At 41.5% G+C, this 20,944-nt stretch overlaps 1 protein-coding gene and 1 long non-coding RNA gene across 3 annotated transcripts in view; one reads left to right on the top strand and one right to left on the bottom strand.

Annotated features, from left to right (window-relative positions):
* The window catches only part of eif2ak1 (eukaryotic translation initiation factor 2-alpha kinase 1), a 40,320-nt gene extending 22,391 nt beyond the window's left edge, over positions 1-17,929 (top strand). For both annotated transcript variants that reach the window (XM_034194583.1, XM_034194584.1), the window contains exons 5-15: positions 84-183; positions 283-363; positions 440-533; positions 8,042-8,090; positions 8,202-8,589; positions 8,839-8,947; positions 12,756-12,862; positions 15,720-15,834; positions 15,940-16,019; positions 16,147-16,380; positions 17,649-17,929. In XM_034194583.1, the coding sequence (XP_034050474.1) occupies positions 84-183; positions 283-363; positions 440-533; positions 8,042-8,090; positions 8,202-8,589; positions 8,839-8,947; positions 12,756-12,862; positions 15,720-15,834; positions 15,940-16,019; positions 16,147-16,380; positions 17,649-17,753 (1,462 nt within the window). In that variant the 3' untranslated portion in view covers positions 17,754-17,929. The remainder of the gene's footprint in view (positions 1-83; positions 184-282; positions 364-439; positions 534-8,041; positions 8,091-8,201; positions 8,590-8,838; positions 8,948-12,755; positions 12,863-15,719; positions 15,835-15,939; positions 16,020-16,146; positions 16,381-17,648) is intronic.
* LOC117531471 overlaps positions 6,772-20,944 on the bottom strand; it is a 34,626-nt gene continuing 20,453 nt past the window's right edge. The window contains exons 3-4 of the long non-coding RNA XR_004566628.1: positions 18,225-18,229; positions 6,772-6,783 (exon numbers count right to left, since the gene is read on the bottom strand). This is a non-coding gene — a long non-coding RNA (uncharacterized LOC117531471). The remainder of the gene's footprint in view (positions 6,784-18,224; positions 18,230-20,944) is intronic.

The raw sequence follows: 20,944 nt of genomic DNA, 5'->3' as shown, positions 1-20,944 counted from the left end.
GTAGGAACAAGTTTACTCTGAGTAAGTTTAATATTAGGCTGCTTTCACGGAATATCCTCTGAGAGACTTTCACCTGCTCACAGGTCGAAGGAGGGACTATTTCAGGCACAGACCTCGAGGTATCTTAGTGAGTTTGAAGAGATCTGCCGCCTCGGAAAAGGGTCATATGGAAATGTATTTAAGGTATTTTGCGACATTTTATTCCATGTGGTTTTATTCCTTTGCGGGTAATGACAAACCTAAAAGCTGGTCAAGAGAATTATGATTTCCACAATTTTGTAGGTTCTAAATAAACTTGATGGGCAGTATTATGCCATGAAGAAAATTCTCATCAAAAAGGTGTCAAAGGATGACTGCATGAAGGTGAGGTGCCGGAGTTTGAACTTTGTACGCATCCAGTTACGGCCAAGAGATTCATTGCTTTCAAATGTTTCTGCAGGTCCTCAGGGAGGTCAAAATGCTGTCTAGCCTGCACCATGTAAATATTGTGGGCTATCACACTGCATGGCTGGAACATGTGCAGCCTGCTGCACGTGAGTCTTAATATTGTCTAAAATCAGTTTTTTTAAGTCCATAAAATCATCGTCACCACAGATAATTTAATCTAATCAGTACCACCTAAGGCAGAGGTGTCCAAATTCTTTCCTATGAAGGGCCAAAAATGAAAATGGTTGGAGGGCCAATTACATTATATTTTGTCCAAAATTAACATTTGAAATGTAAAACTAAATTTCATAATAAGGTCTGCTCTGTAACCTTTTTGCAGTATTTTATTAAAGGACATCTCGCACCAAAATCAGAACAGTTTTGATTTAGGCTGTTAGTGACCATCCGTTGATCCACCGGGATTACTTTGTGCACTTCCGTGACCGGTTTCAAAGTATACAGCATTCCCAGCAAACAGTTACGGAGACGTCCAAAAACAAAGTACTCGTGAGTACTCGGGTGTTTCCGACAAGTGACTTCGCAACTAGAAGTGTTCCAGCGTGTACTTCAGTGGAATGTAGCTGATAATGTTAAGAACAGAGGCACAGATTCATTCCAGAGTTGAAATAAGTGTGATGTTGTGTTATGATGACTCGTTTTTAAGTGATAACTGTTCATTTTGATGGAGTCACGGTAAAAGTTGCGGCCCCAAGGAGGTTTCTGTGCACCTGCACGGCCATGAGTCAGAAAGACAGCCTGTCATCTGTTGTCTGCTCTCTGTAAATCCGTGCCATCATGTTCGAACAGCAGTTCAGAAACTTTGTTTTTGGACGGAGCAGGTTCTTTTCCCTCTGTCTGTCAGTCAGTCATTGAGATGTTTCTGTTTTGTTAATTAGGACGTCACACACTGAAAAATGCAGAAGATTGCCGAGTAAGATGTTTTCCAGAAATGCACCTGCTAACGCTCAGAGTGAGAGGAATAAAATACATCAGAGATCATTAATTATTAGCACATATGTGCAGAGACACAATCATGAGTACTTTTATGTTGTCTTACTAACTGGGACGTTAAAAAACATGAGACATGTCCTTTAATGTGCAAAGTCAGAGATAATAAAACATCCAATCCATATGCTTCTTTTAGCATATTTCAAAAGAAGACGCTTTCCTAACAACATGCACGCAAAGTGCTTTGGAAAATTAAGTTGAAAACAGCTGTATTGTCCAGCGTTGTAACGAAAAGTGAAATTTTCACTTAATCTTGAAAAAGTGATGACAATAACAACACAGTGACAATGAAGTCAATGAAGGATTATACAGGGGCCAAAATTTAAAAATGCTCCAATGATTTTGAAAGGTATGCTCTATTATTTGTCCAATAATAAGGATTACAAAAAGGTATAGCTTGGAGAATCTGACTGAACGTTATGGAGTTAGGCAATAAAAATGGTGACAAAGGGGCCAATTTCAGTTTGAAGAGGAGCAAAACCACAAAGTTGCTCGAATTTTGGTAAAAGGTGATGCAAAGCATAAGTTGAGCTAATAGAAATACAACCCCTGGCAAAAATTATGGAATCACCAGCCTCGGAGGATGTTCATTCAGTTGTTTAATTTTGTAGAAAAAAAAGCAGATCACAGACATGACACAAAACTAAAGTCATTTCAAATGGCAACTTTCTGGCTTTAAGAAACACTATAAGAAATCAGGAAAAATAATGGTGGCAGTCAGTAACGGTTACTTTTTTAGACCAAGCAGAGCGGGAAAAAATTATGGAATCATGAAAAACAAAAGAACGCTCCAACACATCACTAGTATTTTGTTGCACCACCTCTGGCTTTTAGAACAGCTTGCAGTCTCTGAGGCATGGACTTAATGAGTGACAAACAGTACTCTTCAACAATCAAACAACTTTCTCTGATTGCTGTTGCCAGATCAGCTTTGCAGGTTGGAGCCTTGTCATGGACCATTTTCTTCAACTTCCACCAAAGATTTTCAATTGGATTAAGATCCGGACTATTTGCAGGCCATGACATTGACTCTATGTGTCTTTTTGCAAGGAATGTTTTCACAGTTTTCGCTCTATGGTAAGATGCATTATCATCTTGAAAAACGATTTCATCATCCCAGTTGATGGGATAAGAAAAGTGTCCAAAATATCAACGTAAACGTGTGCATTTATTGATGATGTAATGACAGCCATCTCCCCAGTGCCTTTACCTGACATGCAGCCCCATATCATCAATGACTGTGGAAATTTACATGTTCTCTTCAGGCAGTCATCTTTATAAATCTCATTGGAACGGCACCAAACAAAAGTTCCAGCATCATCACCTTGCTCAATGCAGATTCGAGATTCATCACTGAATATGACTTTCATCCAGTCATCCACAGTCCATGATTGCTTTTTCTTAGCCCATTGTAACCTTGTTTTTTCTGTTTAGGTGTTAATGATGGCTTTTGTTTAGCTTTTCTGTATGTAAATCCCATTTCCTTTAGGCGGTTTCTTACAGTTCGGTCACAGATGTTGACTCCAGTTTCCTCCCATTTGTTCCTCATTTGTTTTGTTGTGCATTTTCGATTTTTGAGACATATTGCTTTAAGTTTTCTGTCTTGATGCTTTGATGTCTTCCTTGGTCTACCAGTGTGTTTGCCTTTAACAACCTTCCCATGTTGTTTGTATTTGGTCCAGAGTTTAGACACAGCTGACTGTGAACAACCAACATCTTTTGCAACATTGCGTGATGATTTACCCTCTTTTAAGAGTTTGATAATCCTCTCCTTTGTTTCAATTGACATCTCTCGTGTTGGAGCCATGATTCATGTCAGTCCACTTGGTGCAACAGCTTTCCAAGGTGTGATCATTCCTTTTTAGATGCAGACTAATGAGCAGATCTGAGTTGATGCAGGTGTTAGTTTTGGGGATGAAAATTTACAGGGTGATTCCATAATTTATTCCTCAGAATTGAGTGAGTCCATATTTTTTTTCCCTCTGCTTGGTCTAAAAAAGTAACCGTTACTGACTGCCACAATTTTTTTTTTCTTGATTTCTTATAGTGTTTCTTAAGCTAGAAAGTTGCCATTTGAAATGACTTTATTTTTGTGTCATGTCTGTGATCTGCTTTTTTTCTACAAAATTAAAGAACTGAATGAACATCCTCCGAGGCCGGTGATTCCATAATTTTTGCCAGGGGTTGTAAAATATGGAATTCTTTAAGACTGGTTTGAATGTTTGGTCTGTAAAGTAACCATGACGTGAATGACTCATTACCATGAACAAAAGACTGAAACTGCTTTGACCTGAGTACCACATTGTAAGCAGGGGACAAAGCATGTCTGAGACCCGCTCCACGGTTAAGGCTGGGTTTCAAGTGTTTTACAAAGAATGCTTCCTTGACACCTCTCTCAAACCATTTCTTCTCTCTGGCTAAGATTTTAACTTCCTTGTCCTCAAATGTGTGGTTAGTGTCTTTCAGGTGGAGATGAACTGCAGACTGAGGTCCACTGGCGACCTCTCTGCGGTGCTGGTATAGCCTCTTGTGTAAAAGTTGCTTCGTCAAACCTATGTAGTGTTCATTACAGTTTTCCTGACATCTGATATGATACACTACATTGCTCTGTTTGTAACTAGGGATCCTGTCCTTAGGGTGAACTGATTTCTGTCTCAAGGTGTTGACTGGTTTAAAGTAAACTGGGATTTTGTGCTGTCTGAAGATCCTCTATAGTTTTTCCCCTACTCCTGCTAAATAAGGGAGAGACACTCCTCTTCTTCTTGTCTCCGTCTATCTGGTCTCTTTGTTTTCTGGGACTTCTGCACTTTGTCCAGGGACCAACGTGGGTACCCACATACTGTGAGGGCTTTCCGTACAAGTTGTTGCTCTTTAGCCCTTCCCTCTGCACCTGTAGGGCTCTGTGTTGAAGAGTCCTGATCACCCCGAGCTTGGCACTGGTACGTAAGCTGGAAAGGACTGCTAAAAAGATAGCTAACTTTAGAAACCACTTAAGATTTAGCCTAAGATGCCAGGGCCTCATGCCCACAGTTGGTCGCAATGTTTCTGTGTAGGCTCTCAGTTGTCCAGGTGGTTTCAAGCAACCCAGTCCAGTCGAAGATTCAGGCTTCTCTACTATGGAAACCACCTGGACAACTGAGAGCCTACACAGAAACATTGCGACCAACTGTGGGCATGAGGCCCTGGCACTGGTACGTAAGCTGGAAAGGACTGCTAAAAAGATAGCTAACTTTAGAAACCAATTAAGATTTAGCCTAAGATGCAAACAAAACAATGTTATTCCCAAATGCATGAAGCAAAAGGCACTAGAAGCAGGCCACAGCAGAAAAGATCCAGCACAGTTACCTTAGGAGGATTTTGGGTCTTAGAATTAGAAGGCTTCATTTTAAAATATTAGACCTCCAAAATAATCTTGATAGTCTTTACAAAAGGTTAGAAACCTTAGTGGGGGAAGAGGCCCATAATAAGATCACAAAGTTCATAGTTAAAATTCAAATGGCTGAGCATTTAAAAAGTAAGGAGAGGCAAATCAGGAAGTTTCACAACCTTTTAGTGCAGAAGAGGTGTACTTTCAGTGGGAGTAGTTTTAAAGATACACCCAGACAAATTAGTGACAACAGGGAAAATTGGGTAAAGAATCTGTCCGACAGGGTTCTTACACAGACAGAAAAGGATGTGCTCACCAAAGGTCTAAATTTCTCAGTGACCCCTAAACATATACCGACAGTAGATTACATCACTGTGGTAGAGTCAGCCATTAAACACAACAGTTTGTCAGAAGCTGGGGACCTCCGACTAAGAGTCACAGCAGCACTTAACAGTGCTAAGCCTCCTCCGTCCAGCATCACAGGAGAAGAACAGAAAGCTTTGGCAGCACTGCAGAAGGACCAAAGCATCCTTATCCTGCCAGCAGATAAAGGCAGATGCACGGTGGTCCTGAGCACATCGGACTACGAAGCCAAGATCAACAACTTGCTCAATGACTCCAGTACATACGAACGTCTGAAGAGAGACCCCACGAGTGGCTATAAGAAGAAAATCATTAGCTGCCTCCAAAACCTGGAGAAAGAGGGACTCATTGACAGGCAGACATACTACAGACTGTACCCGGGGGACACCACTCCGTGCATCTATGGACTGCCCAAAATCCACAAACAGGACGTGCCACTCAGGCCTATTGTATGTAGCACAGATTCCATCACATACAATTTGGCCAAGCACCTCAAGTGGATTTTGGCTCCTCTAGTGGGTAACTCAGACCACCATGTGGAGAACACACAAGATTTTGTGAACAAAATCAAGGACCTGCAGCTGGAGGCAGATGAAACTATGGTGTCATTTGATGTGACTTCGTTGTTCGCCTGCATCTCCACTGCTGAGGCCATCTCAGCTGTGAGGCAGAGACTGCTGGAAGATGTCTCTACCTGAAAGGACCAAACTCACACCAGACCACATGTGCCAACTCTTGGAGATCTATCTTAACACCACGTATTTCCTGTATAGGGGGAATTACTACAGGCAGATCCATGGTTGTGCGATGGGGTCTCCGGTATCCCCCATTGTGGCCAATCTGTTCATGGAGCGAGTGGAGAAGACAGCCTTGACGTTGTTCACGGGCATCTCTCCCAGTCACTGGTTCAGATATGTCGATGACACATGGGTTAAAATCAAGCAACAGGAGGTCGAGGACTTTACAGAACACATCAATTCGGTGGAGTCCAATATCAAGTTCACACGTGAGGATGCCAGAAACAACCATTTAGCCTTCTTGGACTGTGATGTTACGATTGTAGAAAACAGGCAGCTCCAGACAGAGGTTTACAGAAAACCCACTCACACTGACCAATATCTGCTCTTTGGCTCAAACCACCCCCTTGAACACAAGCTCGGGGTGATCAGGACTCTTCAACACAGAGCCCTACAGGTGCCCACAACTGCAGAGGGAAGGGCTAAAGAGCAACAACTTGTACGGAAAGCCCTCACAGTATGTGGGTACCCACGTTGGTCCCTGGACAAAGTGCAGAAGTCCCAGAAAACAAAGAGACCAGATAGACGGAGACAAGAAGAAGAGTGTCTCTCCCTTATTTAGCAGGAGTAGGGGAAAACTACAGAGGATCTTCAGACAGCACAAAATCCCAGTCAACACCTTGAGACAGAAATTAGTTCACCCTAAGGACAGGATCCCTAGTTACAAACAGAGCAATGTAGTGTATCATATCAGATGTCAGGAAAACTGTAATGAACAGTACATAGGTGAGACGAAGCAACTTTTACACAAGAGGCTATACCAGCACCGCAGAGAGGTTGCCAGTGGTCCTCAGTCTGCAGTTCATCTCCACCTGAAAGACACTAACCACACGTTTGAGGACAAGGAAGTTAAAATCTTAGCCAGAGAGAAGAAATGGTTTGAGAGAGGTGTCAAGGAAGCATTCTTTGTAAAACAGTTGAAACCCAGCCTTAACCGCGGAGCGGGTCTCAGACACGCTTTGTCCCCTATTTACAATGTGGTACTCAGGTCAAAGCAGTTTCAGTCTTTTGTTCATGGTAATGAGTCATTCACGTCATCAGGAGAGAGTTGTCAAGGGAGCCATCAGGGGAGGCTTCCGTCCTGTCATTAGGAGAGTGCTAACTAGAGCACAATAGGTGCTAATTAGAGCTATTGTTTAGTCACTAGCCTATAGCAGTCAGCCTCTCGGTAGGTGGGGTCTGGTTAGGTTAAAAAACTCCAGCTTTTGTTGGCTTCTGATTTATTCTTCTCTACAAGAGTCAAGACAGAAGTCAGACTACCAGAGCAAGAATTTTAGCTGGGGAAGCTTCTGTGATTTGAAGCGAAACGTCCTCACGTCAAGCAACCCAGTCCAGTCGAAGATTCAAGCTTCTCTGCTATGGAAACCACCTGGACAACTGAGAGCCTACACAGAAACTCTGTAAAGTAACAGCAACCAAGGTCAACATCCAGCGAATTCTGACATATGTATGTCACAGAATCATTTTAAAATCCTATTATCTCAGCCAATAATTTACATCAGTCTTTAGGACAATTGGAGCGTTTGTTGTCATTTTTACCAAGGCTAAACTATGGCCATTGGGTATCGCAAAGACTTTGCGTCTGTTCGTTTGTGCTCACCATAACTCCAGTCCTATTACTGCCAGGGTCTTCAAATTCACAGGGAGCATTCTTGGGGCACAGACCTTGGACAAGTTCAAAGGTGGCTAACCTTGACCTATTCTAAGGGGTCAAAGGTCACATTCTTTCCACACAAGCTTTCATTGATTACATGCTCAAGCAGCCAAGGGTATTTTAGCATTGTGTTATATTTCTGTTTTTTACCTTGTAACACTATAATTTTCAATCAAATCTCATCCAAACTACCTTTTTGGAATCTTTATGATCAGACAAATAATGTGGTATAGTTTTCAGTATGATTGGAGCATCTTAAATTTTGATCTCTGTGTAATCCTTCATTAGCTACCAGGTTATTGGCCACGTTTGACTAAAGCTGGATTGTAAGTGTTGTTTAGCCGCCTTAGGTGGTACTGAAAAGCTACCTGGCCCATGGACTGTTTTGTTTGCAGAAGCTTTAGTATTAAACTGTGTTCATTGCAGATTCTGCACCGGTGCTGCCTGCACTGGAATCACCTGGACAACATGATCGGTAAGAATAATGTTCAGACTTTTTTTGTATTAAACAGACAGATCACTGTCGAGCTTAATCTTAGAATGCATCGAGAATATCACCATAACTTTGTCCTCATCTTTGTTTCAGTACTGATGGAAGCCTCAACAACAGAAGTAGCACAGGCTCCTCTATCGTTTTTCAAAACCTCAGCCAACCCCAGCCACATAATGGGTCAGGTGCCGAAACACATCCAGGAGAGATCCCATCTGTCACAGCCCTTGTCCCGGCTCAAGAAAAGATCCAGATGTTGTGCCCCAAGACAAGGGTTCTAATTCCAGAGGATTACGTCCCCTGTGTTTTCCTGGGTCAGCGAGGTCCCCTGAGGAACTCTAAATGTCCCAGCATGAAATGGGACAGCTCGGCACTAATAGAGGAAGGGTCTAGAAGGAGCAGCATTGAGCTGAATAATAACTCCCTCATTGATACGGAGGTCCAGCAGCTTGCCGACAAACACAGACAGAAGGCTTCGAAAGAGGTAGGTGCTCGTACCATGACTAAAGGGTTCTACTGAGCTAATTTGCTAAAGTAGATGCGAAAAAAAAATTCCAAAGATGAGCACAGGAAGACTGGGTCCATGTAACACACTGAAGGGTTTCTGTCGTGCATAGCCATGGTTTTCTAATGAATAGGAAAAGGTAATTTTTTTATGAAGAAATAATTGCAGAACAAATCTTCTGTATTAACGTACAGTTTTCAGTTTGCCGCTATTCTGCTGTGCATGCAGGCGCAGTTCCACCTGATGCTCTACATCCAGATGCAGCTGTGTGAACAGTCACTGAAGGACTGGATCTTTGAGAGAAATACTAAACCCAGAGAGGAGCATGCATCAAGATGTAATGATTTTGCATATACACGTTTGTCGTTATACTCTTATATTGCACTAATTCAGTTTGCATGCGGTATCTGTTTGCAGTGGTGGGCACAGTACTGCTAATCCGCTAACCGATAATTATCAAAGCTAATGTTTTCATTATCAGATTAGCTTTTTAGATAACTTTGAAACCATCAGCCGATTAATTATCTTGTGAGAAATTTTGGTACAATAAATTTTAGACCACTAACCTATTTTTGCAGCAGTGGTGAACAAAGCTTAACAGTTACAAACATTTATGAAGTCCGAAATCAAAGATTTGAGTACCTACCTGTTAAATGTTTTGTAATAGATGCACAGTTCTATCCTCTGCAAACAGAGGAGTGCTGGTTCCAGGAGAAACTGCTCTGTCCTCTGCAGACAAAGGAGAACTGGTCACAGAAAAGAAAAGTTCATTTCTTTTGACCCCATACGGATGTGCTGGCAATATCACCCAAGTCATCCAGGGGCATACAGTTTTAACTTATGGTTAAAATTTTAACCAAACTAATTTCTGACAAGTTATTTAAATTATCGTCACGTCTGAAGTTTTATAAAGTGAAAATATCAGATATGTTATAGTTTTAAAGTAATGCACTAATTTTGAAGGTTTTAGTGTGGACATTGTGTCTCCACAAAGTGCATTATGGGTAACCTCAGTACATTCACGACAGAAGAAATGCATTTGCAGACGCTCTGGTCAGGCTCCACATGGACAACGGCATTAAACCCTTTGTATATTGTGCCTAAAACTCTCATGAATATATTCTCTGGATTTATAGATGTTGTTATTGTGTTTGTTTTATGGAAAAATGCCAGAAGAAGCTCAGGTTCCTCCATTATTTTTTTTTTAATTGGAATCATTGTGAGCTGCAACACTTCATGTTCTTTAACATCTTGCTTTTGTCAAACATTGACTGTTCTGTTTGTTCCAGAGTAATGTATATATAGGATGTCTGAAATTTGGTTTCCGTTCATTAAATTCCATGCATCTTAAATGTAGCAGACACGGACGGATTATTTATTTGGAATAATAAATGATCCGTATGACAACTGCAAGTTTTCAGGGTCTTTACTACCATCTACTGGCCAGTAGTGTTCATCGCAGTATTCGCCTTAGGTTCAAAGTGTCTGGGCACCAGTAGATGGCAGTGTTCTATTTATTTTGACTGGTTATATCAGACGGTTGTCAAATCAAGTTTTTGGCTTAGCATATGGCTTTTTTGTTTGTTTGTTTGTTTTTTTACAAATAAAAAATGGCACATTTTACAAAAGCACAATTATATGTAAACACCAACACACACACCTCACATTAACGTGTTGGTTTTTACATAGAATGAATGAGTCAACCAATCAGTGTTAGTGGAGGCTCATTTACCCATAATCCCTTTGGCATCTGTCTGTGTTTGTTACAAAACTTCATAATTAGTGCATTATTTAAAATTAAAAGATATGTTATATTTTAACTTTGTACAAATGACAGAATTGACATTAATGGAGTTATTCTATTGGTATTAATTTTATTTACACTTCAAAACCATAAGTCAGCACTGCTTTATTTTCCAAGACCTCCGCCTCACGGCGACACTGCTATTGCATAGAGCAGGGGTAGGCAACCTGTTCCAGAAAGAGCCATGAGGGTGCAGGTTTTCTTTGCAGCCACTGACTCCACCAGGTGATTTTACTGATTAATATCACTTTGAGCAGATGGAATCAGTTAATCAGTGAAATCACCTGGTGGAGTCAGTGGCTGCAAAGAAAACCTGCACCCTCATGGCTCTTTCTGGAACAGGTTGCCTACCCCTGGCATAGAGAGTTGAGCTTCGCAGCTCCTCTCAGCTGCTTCCCTGTTACAAGTTATGTAGTAAACAGTAGCTTCCAGCAGTGGGCAGGGTGCACAAAGACAGAAGTGTTGACTCATTGTTTGGTTCTGTGGTCGTCATTGACGCTACCAGAAGTGATTCAGCTTGTTAGTTGCAAGTGTTCCGGAGACAATACTGAAAGTCATTGGTTATCTGTAGCTTCCGATAGAGTTGGGTGATACAGGGAATTTTGGTATTGATCTGATACCAAGTAAATACAGGCCCAGTATCGCTGATACCGATACTTTTTCATATTTAACCTTCATCAATCCAAAGGATCCAAAAGACATAGGATAGAATTTTGCCAAACATTATACGTGACAACACAATACTTTATTATCACAATCAACATTTTTGTTTAAAAAATATCACTCAACACAACTTAAAACAAAATCTCCTGAGGTAGAGGGCTGACAAACTACAATACAAGGGTGCGCTGCTCTTACAGACAGAGTAGACTTTGATGATGCAGTCAGTGCGTGCGGGAGAGAAAGTATGAGTATGAGTTGAGTATCGATCTTTTTACATGAGGATCGTTCGATATCAATACCAGCGTTGGTATCGATATTATCAATATTGGGATCGATCCGCCCACCTCTAGCTTTCCATAATTTTTTGGGTAGTTTATCGGTTTAGATTCATAAAAGATAACTTTTCAGTTAGATGATTATCTGTTATCGAAGCTAACTTTTTGGTTAGCTGTGCCCACCACTGTCTGTCTACCTTTAACAGGTATACACTCACCGGCCACTTTATTAGGTACACCTTGCAAGTAGAGGGTTGGACCCCCTTTTGACTTCAGAACTGCCTTAATTCTTCGTGGCTTGGATTCAACAAGGTGTTGGAAACATTCCTCAGAGATGTTGGTCCACATTGACATGATGGTATCGCACAGTCGCCCATTCAACTAGTCTGCCCATTCTCCTTTGACTTTTAACATCAAAAAAACATTTTCGTCCACACAACTGCCAGTCAGTGGACATCTTCTCTTTTTCGGACCATTCTCTGTAAACCATAGATGTGGTTGTGTGTGAAAATCCCTGTAGGTCAGCAGTTTCTGAAATATTCAGACCAGCGTATCTGGCATCAACACCCATCCCACGTTCAGATTTATTTAAATTCCCTTTCTTCCCCATTCTGATGCTCGGTTTGAACTTCAGCAAGTAGTCTTCACCAACATTTAGATGCCTAAATGCATCGAGTTGCTGCCATGTGATTGGCTGATTAGCTATTTGTGTTAAACAGTTGAACAGGTGTACCTCATAAAGTGGTGGGTGAGTGTATATGGTCAGAGGTTTATGTTAATAACCTCAACATCTCACATTTAGCTTTAAGAAGCTAAATTTAAGACAAACTGCTTTTTTCTTTTAAACCATGAAACTCAATATTTGTGCTCGAGTTCCCTTTGTGTTGTGTTCACACACGGGGCCATGTAGAATTATTGTTCCACTGTGTGGCGCTGTCCTTTGTCCACAGAAAAACAACGTTTCACTGTCAGCCTTTTCCAGACCGGGACTCCCGTAGCGGTTATCAGTTATCATAGTCATAGTGTCGCTGTGTATGACGGTTTACAGTGTAAACTATAAAGGCAATCTTCAATCCTTTTTTTCCCACTTAATTTATAGAAGCTTTGTGTATTTCCCACATACTGTAATCTCACAACAAAATGTTCCAGGAGGATGCACAGGTACAGGGGTCTTGCAGACCTGAACCTTTTCTTTTTAATACTTCTGCAAACAAAAAAACTGGAGTACATCTATGTATCAAGTTGTCTGTCTGTCCATGAATTTTGTAAGTTCAATTCTTCCTAAACCTTTAGATTTAATCAAAACTTCACACAGTGGTCGCACACCATATGAAGATGTGTCTAAAGCAAAACACTCTGGTCCTCCAAGTCTGAAAATAATTTCTTTGCACGTGTGCTTTCAGGTCCTTATGGGTGTGTTGATGCTGAACTCACACTCAGCATGTTGAGAATGATACTTGAAGGAGTGGAGTACATTCATTCCCGGGGAATCATGCACAGAGACTTGAAGGTATAGTGTTGTGATATATGAGACGGTTATTGACGTTTGAAACTCAAATGATTCAAATGTCCTCCGCCGTGAGGGGGACCATTGAAATGGACTCGTCCATGCAGCTGTCCATCCATCTGGCCATCATGTTTTGATGGCTTTAGATTTCCGTCTCACCCCTTGCATACATAGTACACACACCCATACTGTATTGTACACAGACAGAAATGTGATATCCAGGCATATGACCTTGGCCCAGATTTTCAAGAGATCATCCAACATTTCTGTGAAGGCTCTCAGGTGTCCTGGTGGTTTCCATAGTAGAGAAGCTTGAATCTTCGACTGGACTGGGTTGCTTGACGCGAAGGCGTTTCGCTTCAAATCACAGAAGCTTCCTCAGCTAAAATTCTTGCTCTGGTAGTCTGACTTCTGTCTTGACCCTTGTAGAAAAGAAAAAATCTTTGCCAGAAAGAAGAACTGGTTTGAGAGAGGGGTGAAGGAGGCATTGTATGTGAAACAGTTGAAACCCAGCCTTAAATGGGGAGGGGGTCAATGGGGTACTCAGGTCAAAGCAGTTTGTCTTTTGTTCATGGTAATGAGTCATTCACGTCATCAGGAGAGCCATCAGTCCCATCGTTAGGAGGGACAGCTACCCTGTCATTAGGAGGGTGAGAACAAGAGCACAATAGGTGCTAATTAAAGCAATTGTTTAGTCACTAGCCAATAGCAGTCTACCTGGTTAGGTTTAAAACTCCAGCTTTTGTGGCTTCTGTTTAGTCTTCTCTACAAGAGTCAAGACAGAAGTCAGACTACCACAGCAAGAATTTTAGCTGAGGAAGCTTCTGCAATTTGAAGTGAAACGTCCTCGCGTCAAGCAACCCAGTCCAGTCGAAGATTCAAGTTTCTCTACTATCATCCAACATAATGGCCGACAAAGACACCCACCGCATGACCCCAGATTGTCATTTTATCCCTCCAAATATCACTTTTACAGCTTACATTTGTATTGTACACCTATAGGAAATCATGCATCCTGACTCCCTTGACCTTACCGCATTTGACCTTGGACCTCAAGGTCAGACATGACAATTAGTGATAAAAGGCATTGTCTGGCCCCAGAAATGGTTACTTTCACTTTTATGCATACATCTTGGGCTGTAGTAATAATTACACTTAACAGTACACATGCACTTCAATTTCGGCAGTGATTTGTACTCTTCACTGAAATTGCTTCTGTCTGGCGTATCATTCTATAGAAACTCATGCTTTCAATGCCCACAATTATCTGTTAACACCTGCATGTACAGTACACATCACATGTACATTTCAGCATCATAGGTGGGAGGCTTCAGCCAAGTATTGGTTTGTTGTCCTTGCAAATGAAGAAGTTGCAATAAATTCTGCAATGTGAAAAGAGAAAAGTAACTGTGCTACAGGTTGGTTGAACTTCCATTTGGGTTTATGGTAGCTTGGCAGAGCCAGTTAGTCTGGAACCTGTGAGTTCATTTTCAAGCGGTGTTACGATCATAGGGTTAAGATGCTGGGATCTTTGCTGAACCATCGGATGCCCTGATTGCAGTATTTTAGAAGCTGAGTGAGGAACTGGACTGAGTTTGAAACTGTCCTCAGTCAAGACTAAGAACCAGGCTTTTTTGAGTGCTTGGACTCAGCCAACAAAAATGTATGTGTGTGTGGTGAGCGTATCGAACTTACAGAGAGATTTACTTAATCTAAGCAGTGGCATTCTTGTCTCTACATCCTCTGTTTTGTTGTTGAGAGACGCCTTGAAAGACCTTATGGCAGAGGTGGGACGAAGTCACCATCAGGTCATTCTCAAGTCATGACTCAGCAAGTCTCAAGTCAGAATGACCACCAGTTGTTTGCAAGCTGACTTGGGAATGACTTGACAGCGACTTTGTCCCACCTCTGCCTTATGGAGTCATGAGGTTGGTGGACAGAGTTATTTGGCAATGCCAATATCTTTGCAGGAGAACTAGGAAGGAAGGAAGAGCCTTTGTCATTGTGAATACATACAGCGAAATTTGTCCTCTGCATTCAACCCATCCTAGTTACAGTTAGACACAGTCCAACCACTTGGGCAGTCGGCAGCCACAGTCCGGCACTCGGGGAACAACTCCAGATGTAGAGATGCTGCTTTGGTCAGGAGCAGACTCTAAATAAGCATGTTCTTGATTGTGGGAGGAAACCAAAGTGCCTGGAGGAAACCCATGCAGGTACGGGGAGAACATGCAAACTCTCCACAGAAAGGGCGGGAAGCGATACTATGACTTTTCTTGCTGTGAGGCATCATTGCTAACCACTAAGCCCACTATGCCACAACAACTAATGTCCAAGTGTTGAGGTTCCTGGTGCTTCCTGGCTTAACTGTATGGTTGTGAGACTTGGACGCTATTCAGTGACCTAAGGTGACGACTGCAAGTTTTTGATGCCAGGGGTCTCTGGAGGATCCCTGGATACCGCTTGAATGACTTTGTATGAAATGAACAGTTGCTTAGGGAGACTCAGACAAGGAGTATTGCTTGCATTGTGAGGGAACATAGGCTATAACAGTTAGGCCATGTGGTGCATTCCTCTGGGCATGATCAAACATGCATGTACCTCAGTGTTGAGGACATGCTTCACCTGGCTGTGATGGAAAATTGGCAACTTTTGAAAGGTGAGGATGGACTGGTTGTCTGCCTTGGTGGTTGGCATCCAGCACCCACAATGTTCTGTTATGTAGTGGATGCGGCAACCTGTGGCATCAGTGCACGTATCACACTTTCACTGTTTCAAAACAGTTTTTCACCTTTCTAACCTGCATGATTTCTAAGAAAATCTTACCTTGGTTCCATCCTCCCCCCCTTCCCTTCCACAGCCAAGGAATATTTTCCTCCACGGACATGATTGCCAAATTCGGATTGGGGACTTTGGTTTGGCCTGCAGGGATTTGATAGTGGATGACCATAAAAGTGCTGCCTCACCCAGCAGCGGTAAAGATGTTGACATGCACAACTTTCTCAAAACAGCACCTGTCAGTTTCGCCATTAGATGGCTCTACGTGCATGCAAATCACCATCTTCATGTGTTTTCTGCAGGTTTCTCTCATACTACAGGTGTTGGTACATTTGTTTATGCTGCACCAGAGCAGCTGAATGGTTCCAGTTACGATTCTAAGGTATACATTTTAATCGTGTGTGTGTGTGTGTGTGTGTATACATATATACATATGCTGTGCCCAGAATTTTGTACAAAATTTGATAATTTTTGCCAGTTTTATCATTCCGCTTTCTTTCTCCCCCCAGTCAGATATGTACAGCATTGGAATACTGGCTTTTGAGCTTTTCCAGCCCTTTGGGACTGAGATGGAGCGGGTGCTGACTCTTGGGGACCTGCGAGAAAGAAAAATTCCAAACTCATTCTGCCAGCGATGGCCACTCTTGGCCAAGCACATCATTAAGCTAACAAATAAAGAGCCGTCTGTTCGGCCCACAGCTACCCAGCTTCTACAGACTGAACTTTTCGGCAGCAAAGACTTGGTATGGATGTATTTAAGTTACAACACTACCTCCGGACTTCCTGTGCTATAAGGGCCCGTGTTCATACAGTATAGCATTTTTTTTTTTTTTTTTTTTTTTTGAGTGCCAGTGTCTTTTTTTGTTTTTAATTGCTTCCAAAGCAAAATCAGCATATGCAGATGCCTAGAGCATTTATTCCCAAATTTATGAACTTTGAGGCCCACTTTGAAACCTTGAATCACATTTTAATTGACACATGAGACTAAGATAAAGTATTTCCATGTGTATTATGTTAAACTAGGTCATATTAATGATTGCAAAATTTAAATCCCATTGAGGTTATTTTAGGTCATTTTAAACTTTATTACAAAATTGAAAATGCAAGGGTTTTTTTTGTCTAATTTATTTTGATCTCTCATAGCCCACATGCAGTACCTTTGTAGTCCACCAGGGGGTTGCAGCCCTGCCCACACAATCACTGGCCATGAGAAGCGTTGCATGCGCCTAGAACCTTTTTTTTGGGGGGGGGGGGGGGGTTGCCTTTCTACGCGCTTTAAGTTGAAAATGTCTGGACACATCAGAAAGTTCCTGCATTCACTACCTCTTGAGATAGCTAATCTTGTCATTCTGGCAGCCAAAAAAAAACAGAAGAAACTTGCTATTGCCATCTCTATCTACAGTCAGCTGACATGTCAAACAAAATCTATTATAGTTGACACAAAAAAGCTCATCTATGGGAGCAGATTGTATAGACTAAATGTCGCTGATGAGGGTGAGTGCTTTTATAACTGTACCATTGGAAGCTTCTCATTAGCCATTTATTGTTGCCATAGAAACAGCTGGGATGAGGTACTCCACAGCACCCTGCCAATGCTCTTCTGCCAGTTAAAAGAATGCTATAATGACATTATTCCTAAAGTTAATTATTGTAGATTCCTAATCTAAAGTCTACAAAGTTATTATTTAATCGAAACAACTGTTAGATTTAGCAGTTTCTCTGTAGCTTTGAGTTATGTCATGATGTCAAGTTGATGCAATAACTTAAAATTCCCACATTCTATAAATTTTGCAGGAAGTTGCAAACACCCTGTAACAAATGACAAAATATAAAGTGCAATTTAATGCATTCATGAGCTTACACACAGTACCAAGGATACAAAAACTGTTTAAAAGTGGTCTAGTATGCAAAGCAATGTTTTTATACGTCCTATTTACCGATTTTGGGAATTCTCATTCACAGTAACTGTTGACTAATTTTTAATAATCCTGTCTTTTTGTTCTCACTTCAGGTGATCCATGGCTTGCAAAGAAGAGTTGAAGAGCAGGAGAAGGAGATCCTGCAGCTGAGAACGCAGATCAGTCAGCTTCGTAGTTCACAAACCTCACTTCCTTAGTCAAACAAAACTTGATGTAGAAAATGTCAATCCTGCAGACTGTCAGTGACATTTATTCAGTTGCTGCTGTGCCACATTCTGATTACTTGGTGCATGTTTAAGCATGTGTGACCTGTGGACCTGAAAGTGCAAGTATTTAAATGCAACCATGTGTGCAATAAATCTTGTTTTCTATCTCCTGTGCGATTTTTGAAGAGGTGCCAGGACTGACATCTTGACAGACTTTCTGTATTAGAATAAGAATAAGATCAACTTTATTCATCCCGAAGGAAATTATTTTGCCAGAGTACCGAAACGGTGACAGTAAACGGTGAATGTTTTTTTTAAAGACATTTGCACAAGATGTTCAACAATATTGCACATGATTGAGTAATTACAGTGGGGAAAATAAGTATTTTACCCCCTGTCAGTTTTGCAGGTGTTCCCACCTACAAAGAATGTCGAGGTCTGTAATTTTTATCGTAGGTACACTTCAACTGTGAGAGACAGAATCTAAAAAAAAAATCCAGTAAATCACATTGTATGATTTTTAAATAATTAATTTGCATTTTATTGCATAAAACAAGTATTTGACCCCCTCGAAAAACAGAGCTTAACAACTGGTACAGACACATTTGTCTGCCATTACAGAGGTCAGACGTTTCCTGTACTTCTTGACCAAGTTTGCACACACTGCAGCAGGGATTTTGGTCCACTCCTCCATACAGATCTTCTCTAGATCTTTCAGGTTTGGAGTTTCAGCTCCCTCCAAAGATTTTTCTATTGAGTTCAGGTCTGGAGACTGGCCAGGCCACTCCAGGACCTTGAAATGCTTCTTACGGAGCCCCTCCTTAGTTGCTCTGGCTGTGTGTTTGGGGTCATTGTCATGCTGGAAGACCTAACCATGACCCATCTTCAAAACTCACTGAGGGAAGGAGGTTGTTTGCCAAAATTTTGCAATACCTGACCCCATCCATCCTCCCTTCAATACGGTGCAGTTGTCCTGTCCCTGTTGCAGAAGAGCACCCCCAGAGTATGATGTTTCCACCCCCATACTTCACTGTTGGGATGGTTTTCTTGGGGTTGTTCTCAACCTCTAAACATGGTAAGTGGAGTTGATTCCAAAAAGCTCTATTCTGGTCTCATCTGACCACATGACCTTCTCCCATGCCTCCTCTGGATCATCCAGATGGTCACTGGTGAACTTCAAACGGGCCCGGACATGTGCTGGCTTGAGCAGGGGGACCTTGCTGCCCTGCAGGATTTTAAATCATGACAGCATCATGTGTTACTAATGTAATCTTTGTAACTGTGGTCCCAGCTCTCTTCAGGTCATTGACCAGGCCCTCCTGTGTAGTTCTGAGCTTTCTCAGAATCATCCTTACCCCAGAAAGTGAGATCTTGCATGGAATCCCAGACCGAGGGAGATTGACAGTCATCTTGTGTTTCTTCCACTTTCTAATAAATAATCATAACAGTTGTCTTCTACCAAGCTACTTGCCTGTTGTCCTGTAGTCCATCCCAGCCTTGTGCAGGTCTATAATTTTGTCCCTGGTGTCCTTAGATAGCTCTTTGATCTTGGCTATGGTGGACAGGTTGGAGTGTGATTGTGTGTGAACAGGTGTCTTTTATACAGGTAACAAGTTCACAGGTGCAATTAATACAGGTAAAGAGTGCAGAATAAGAGGGCTTCTTAAAGAAAAATGAACAGGTCTGTGAGAGCCAGAATTCTTGCTGGTTGGTAGGGGGTCGAATACTTATTTTATGCAATAAAATGCAAATTAATTATTTAAAAATAATAAAATGTGATTTTATGGATTTTTTTTTTTTTTTTTAGATTCTGTCTCACAGTTGAAGTGTATCTACAATAAAAATTACAGACCTCTACATTCTTTGTAGGTGGGAAAACCTGCAAAACTGACAGGGGGGTCAAATACTTATTTTCCCCACTCTAAATAACTCTGTTCATCTGGCGCTCTGTGGTGCACCTCAGTGGTGTCAGTCTGTGGCTGAAGGTGCACTGACAGGACGTCAGTGTGGCTGTCCAGGATGCTGAGCAGTTTCCTCAACATCCTCCTCTCTGACACCTCCACCACAGACTCTAGCTCAACCACCAGGACAGAGCCAGCTCTCCTGATGAGCTTGTTGAGTCGAGGTGAAACTTGGGACATAAGGTGACCTCACCTATTACACCTCAGGCAAGTTATGATTTGGGTGGTTTGAAAATAACTGTGGCCACCAGGGGGTCAAGCCTCTGAAACCTGCACGTCACAGCCTTAATGGATCCTCAGTAGATTATACCTATTTAAAACCATACAGAAGTTTGGGTTTGTCCTCGGTAACAAAGGTTATTGTCAGTATCGCTCTTGTTTATCATAGAAAGTTGAGTTTTCTTTTTCTCTCACCATGTTTGGTACTTAAAAAATTACGAGAGACAGTTTAATCAAGTACCAAGGATATCTTTATTAATCGATTGAGCAATCATCAGGAGCAATGCTAGAACATACAAATGAAAAGACCATAACAACAATAAAATCAGTTATAACAAGGGCCAATGGAAAACAACCAACAATGAACTCGCACTAAAGGGCCAACTTTAAAATATATATATATATATAAATATATATATTCCTGCATGTAGGCAGATGATAGAATCGGCCACAAGCGACCTTGTATAGACAGGTAAGGTCGTCAAGGGTTATGCCTATGATTTTGGTACACTGCAGTGTTTTTGTTTTTTAAGGATAAGTAACCACATACCAAGTCACAAGGGAAAATGAGAGGACTAATGCAATAAAACAACTTATTAAAAGTATTGTCAACATTAAAGCATGACTATTTACAGTAAGAGTAGGTGTGCCAATAAGCTTTCACCACCAAAAATTGCTCAAATCTTGGCTGACCCAAGAACTAGGCTCAGTCCATCACATTTTGAGTTAGTGTCCACAGAAAAACTGAGAAGGGAGTTAATCAGAACCTGATTGAAGAAATTAAAATGACAAAAACCTAAAAACAATTCAAGTTAATTATTTTGCATAGTGAGGATAGCATTGGGTTGTCGTTGCCAGATCACCTTTCAGCACAGGAGCATGTTGTGCAAACATATACGATGTGGTTTTGCTGTGCAGATGATTTACAGTTGTACATGCCTATTCTCACAGGGTAAAGGTGTGGCAGCAGTGAGGGGCTGGATGTACTCCAACTTCCTGTTG

Source organism: Thalassophryne amazonica, chromosome 18, assembly GCF_902500255.1.
Source record: "Thalassophryne amazonica chromosome 18, fThaAma1.1, whole genome shotgun sequence".
Classification (NCBI taxonomy): domain Eukaryota; kingdom Metazoa; phylum Chordata; class Actinopteri; order Batrachoidiformes; family Batrachoididae; genus Thalassophryne; species Thalassophryne amazonica.
This window is presented reverse-complemented; position numbering and strand designations above follow the sequence as displayed.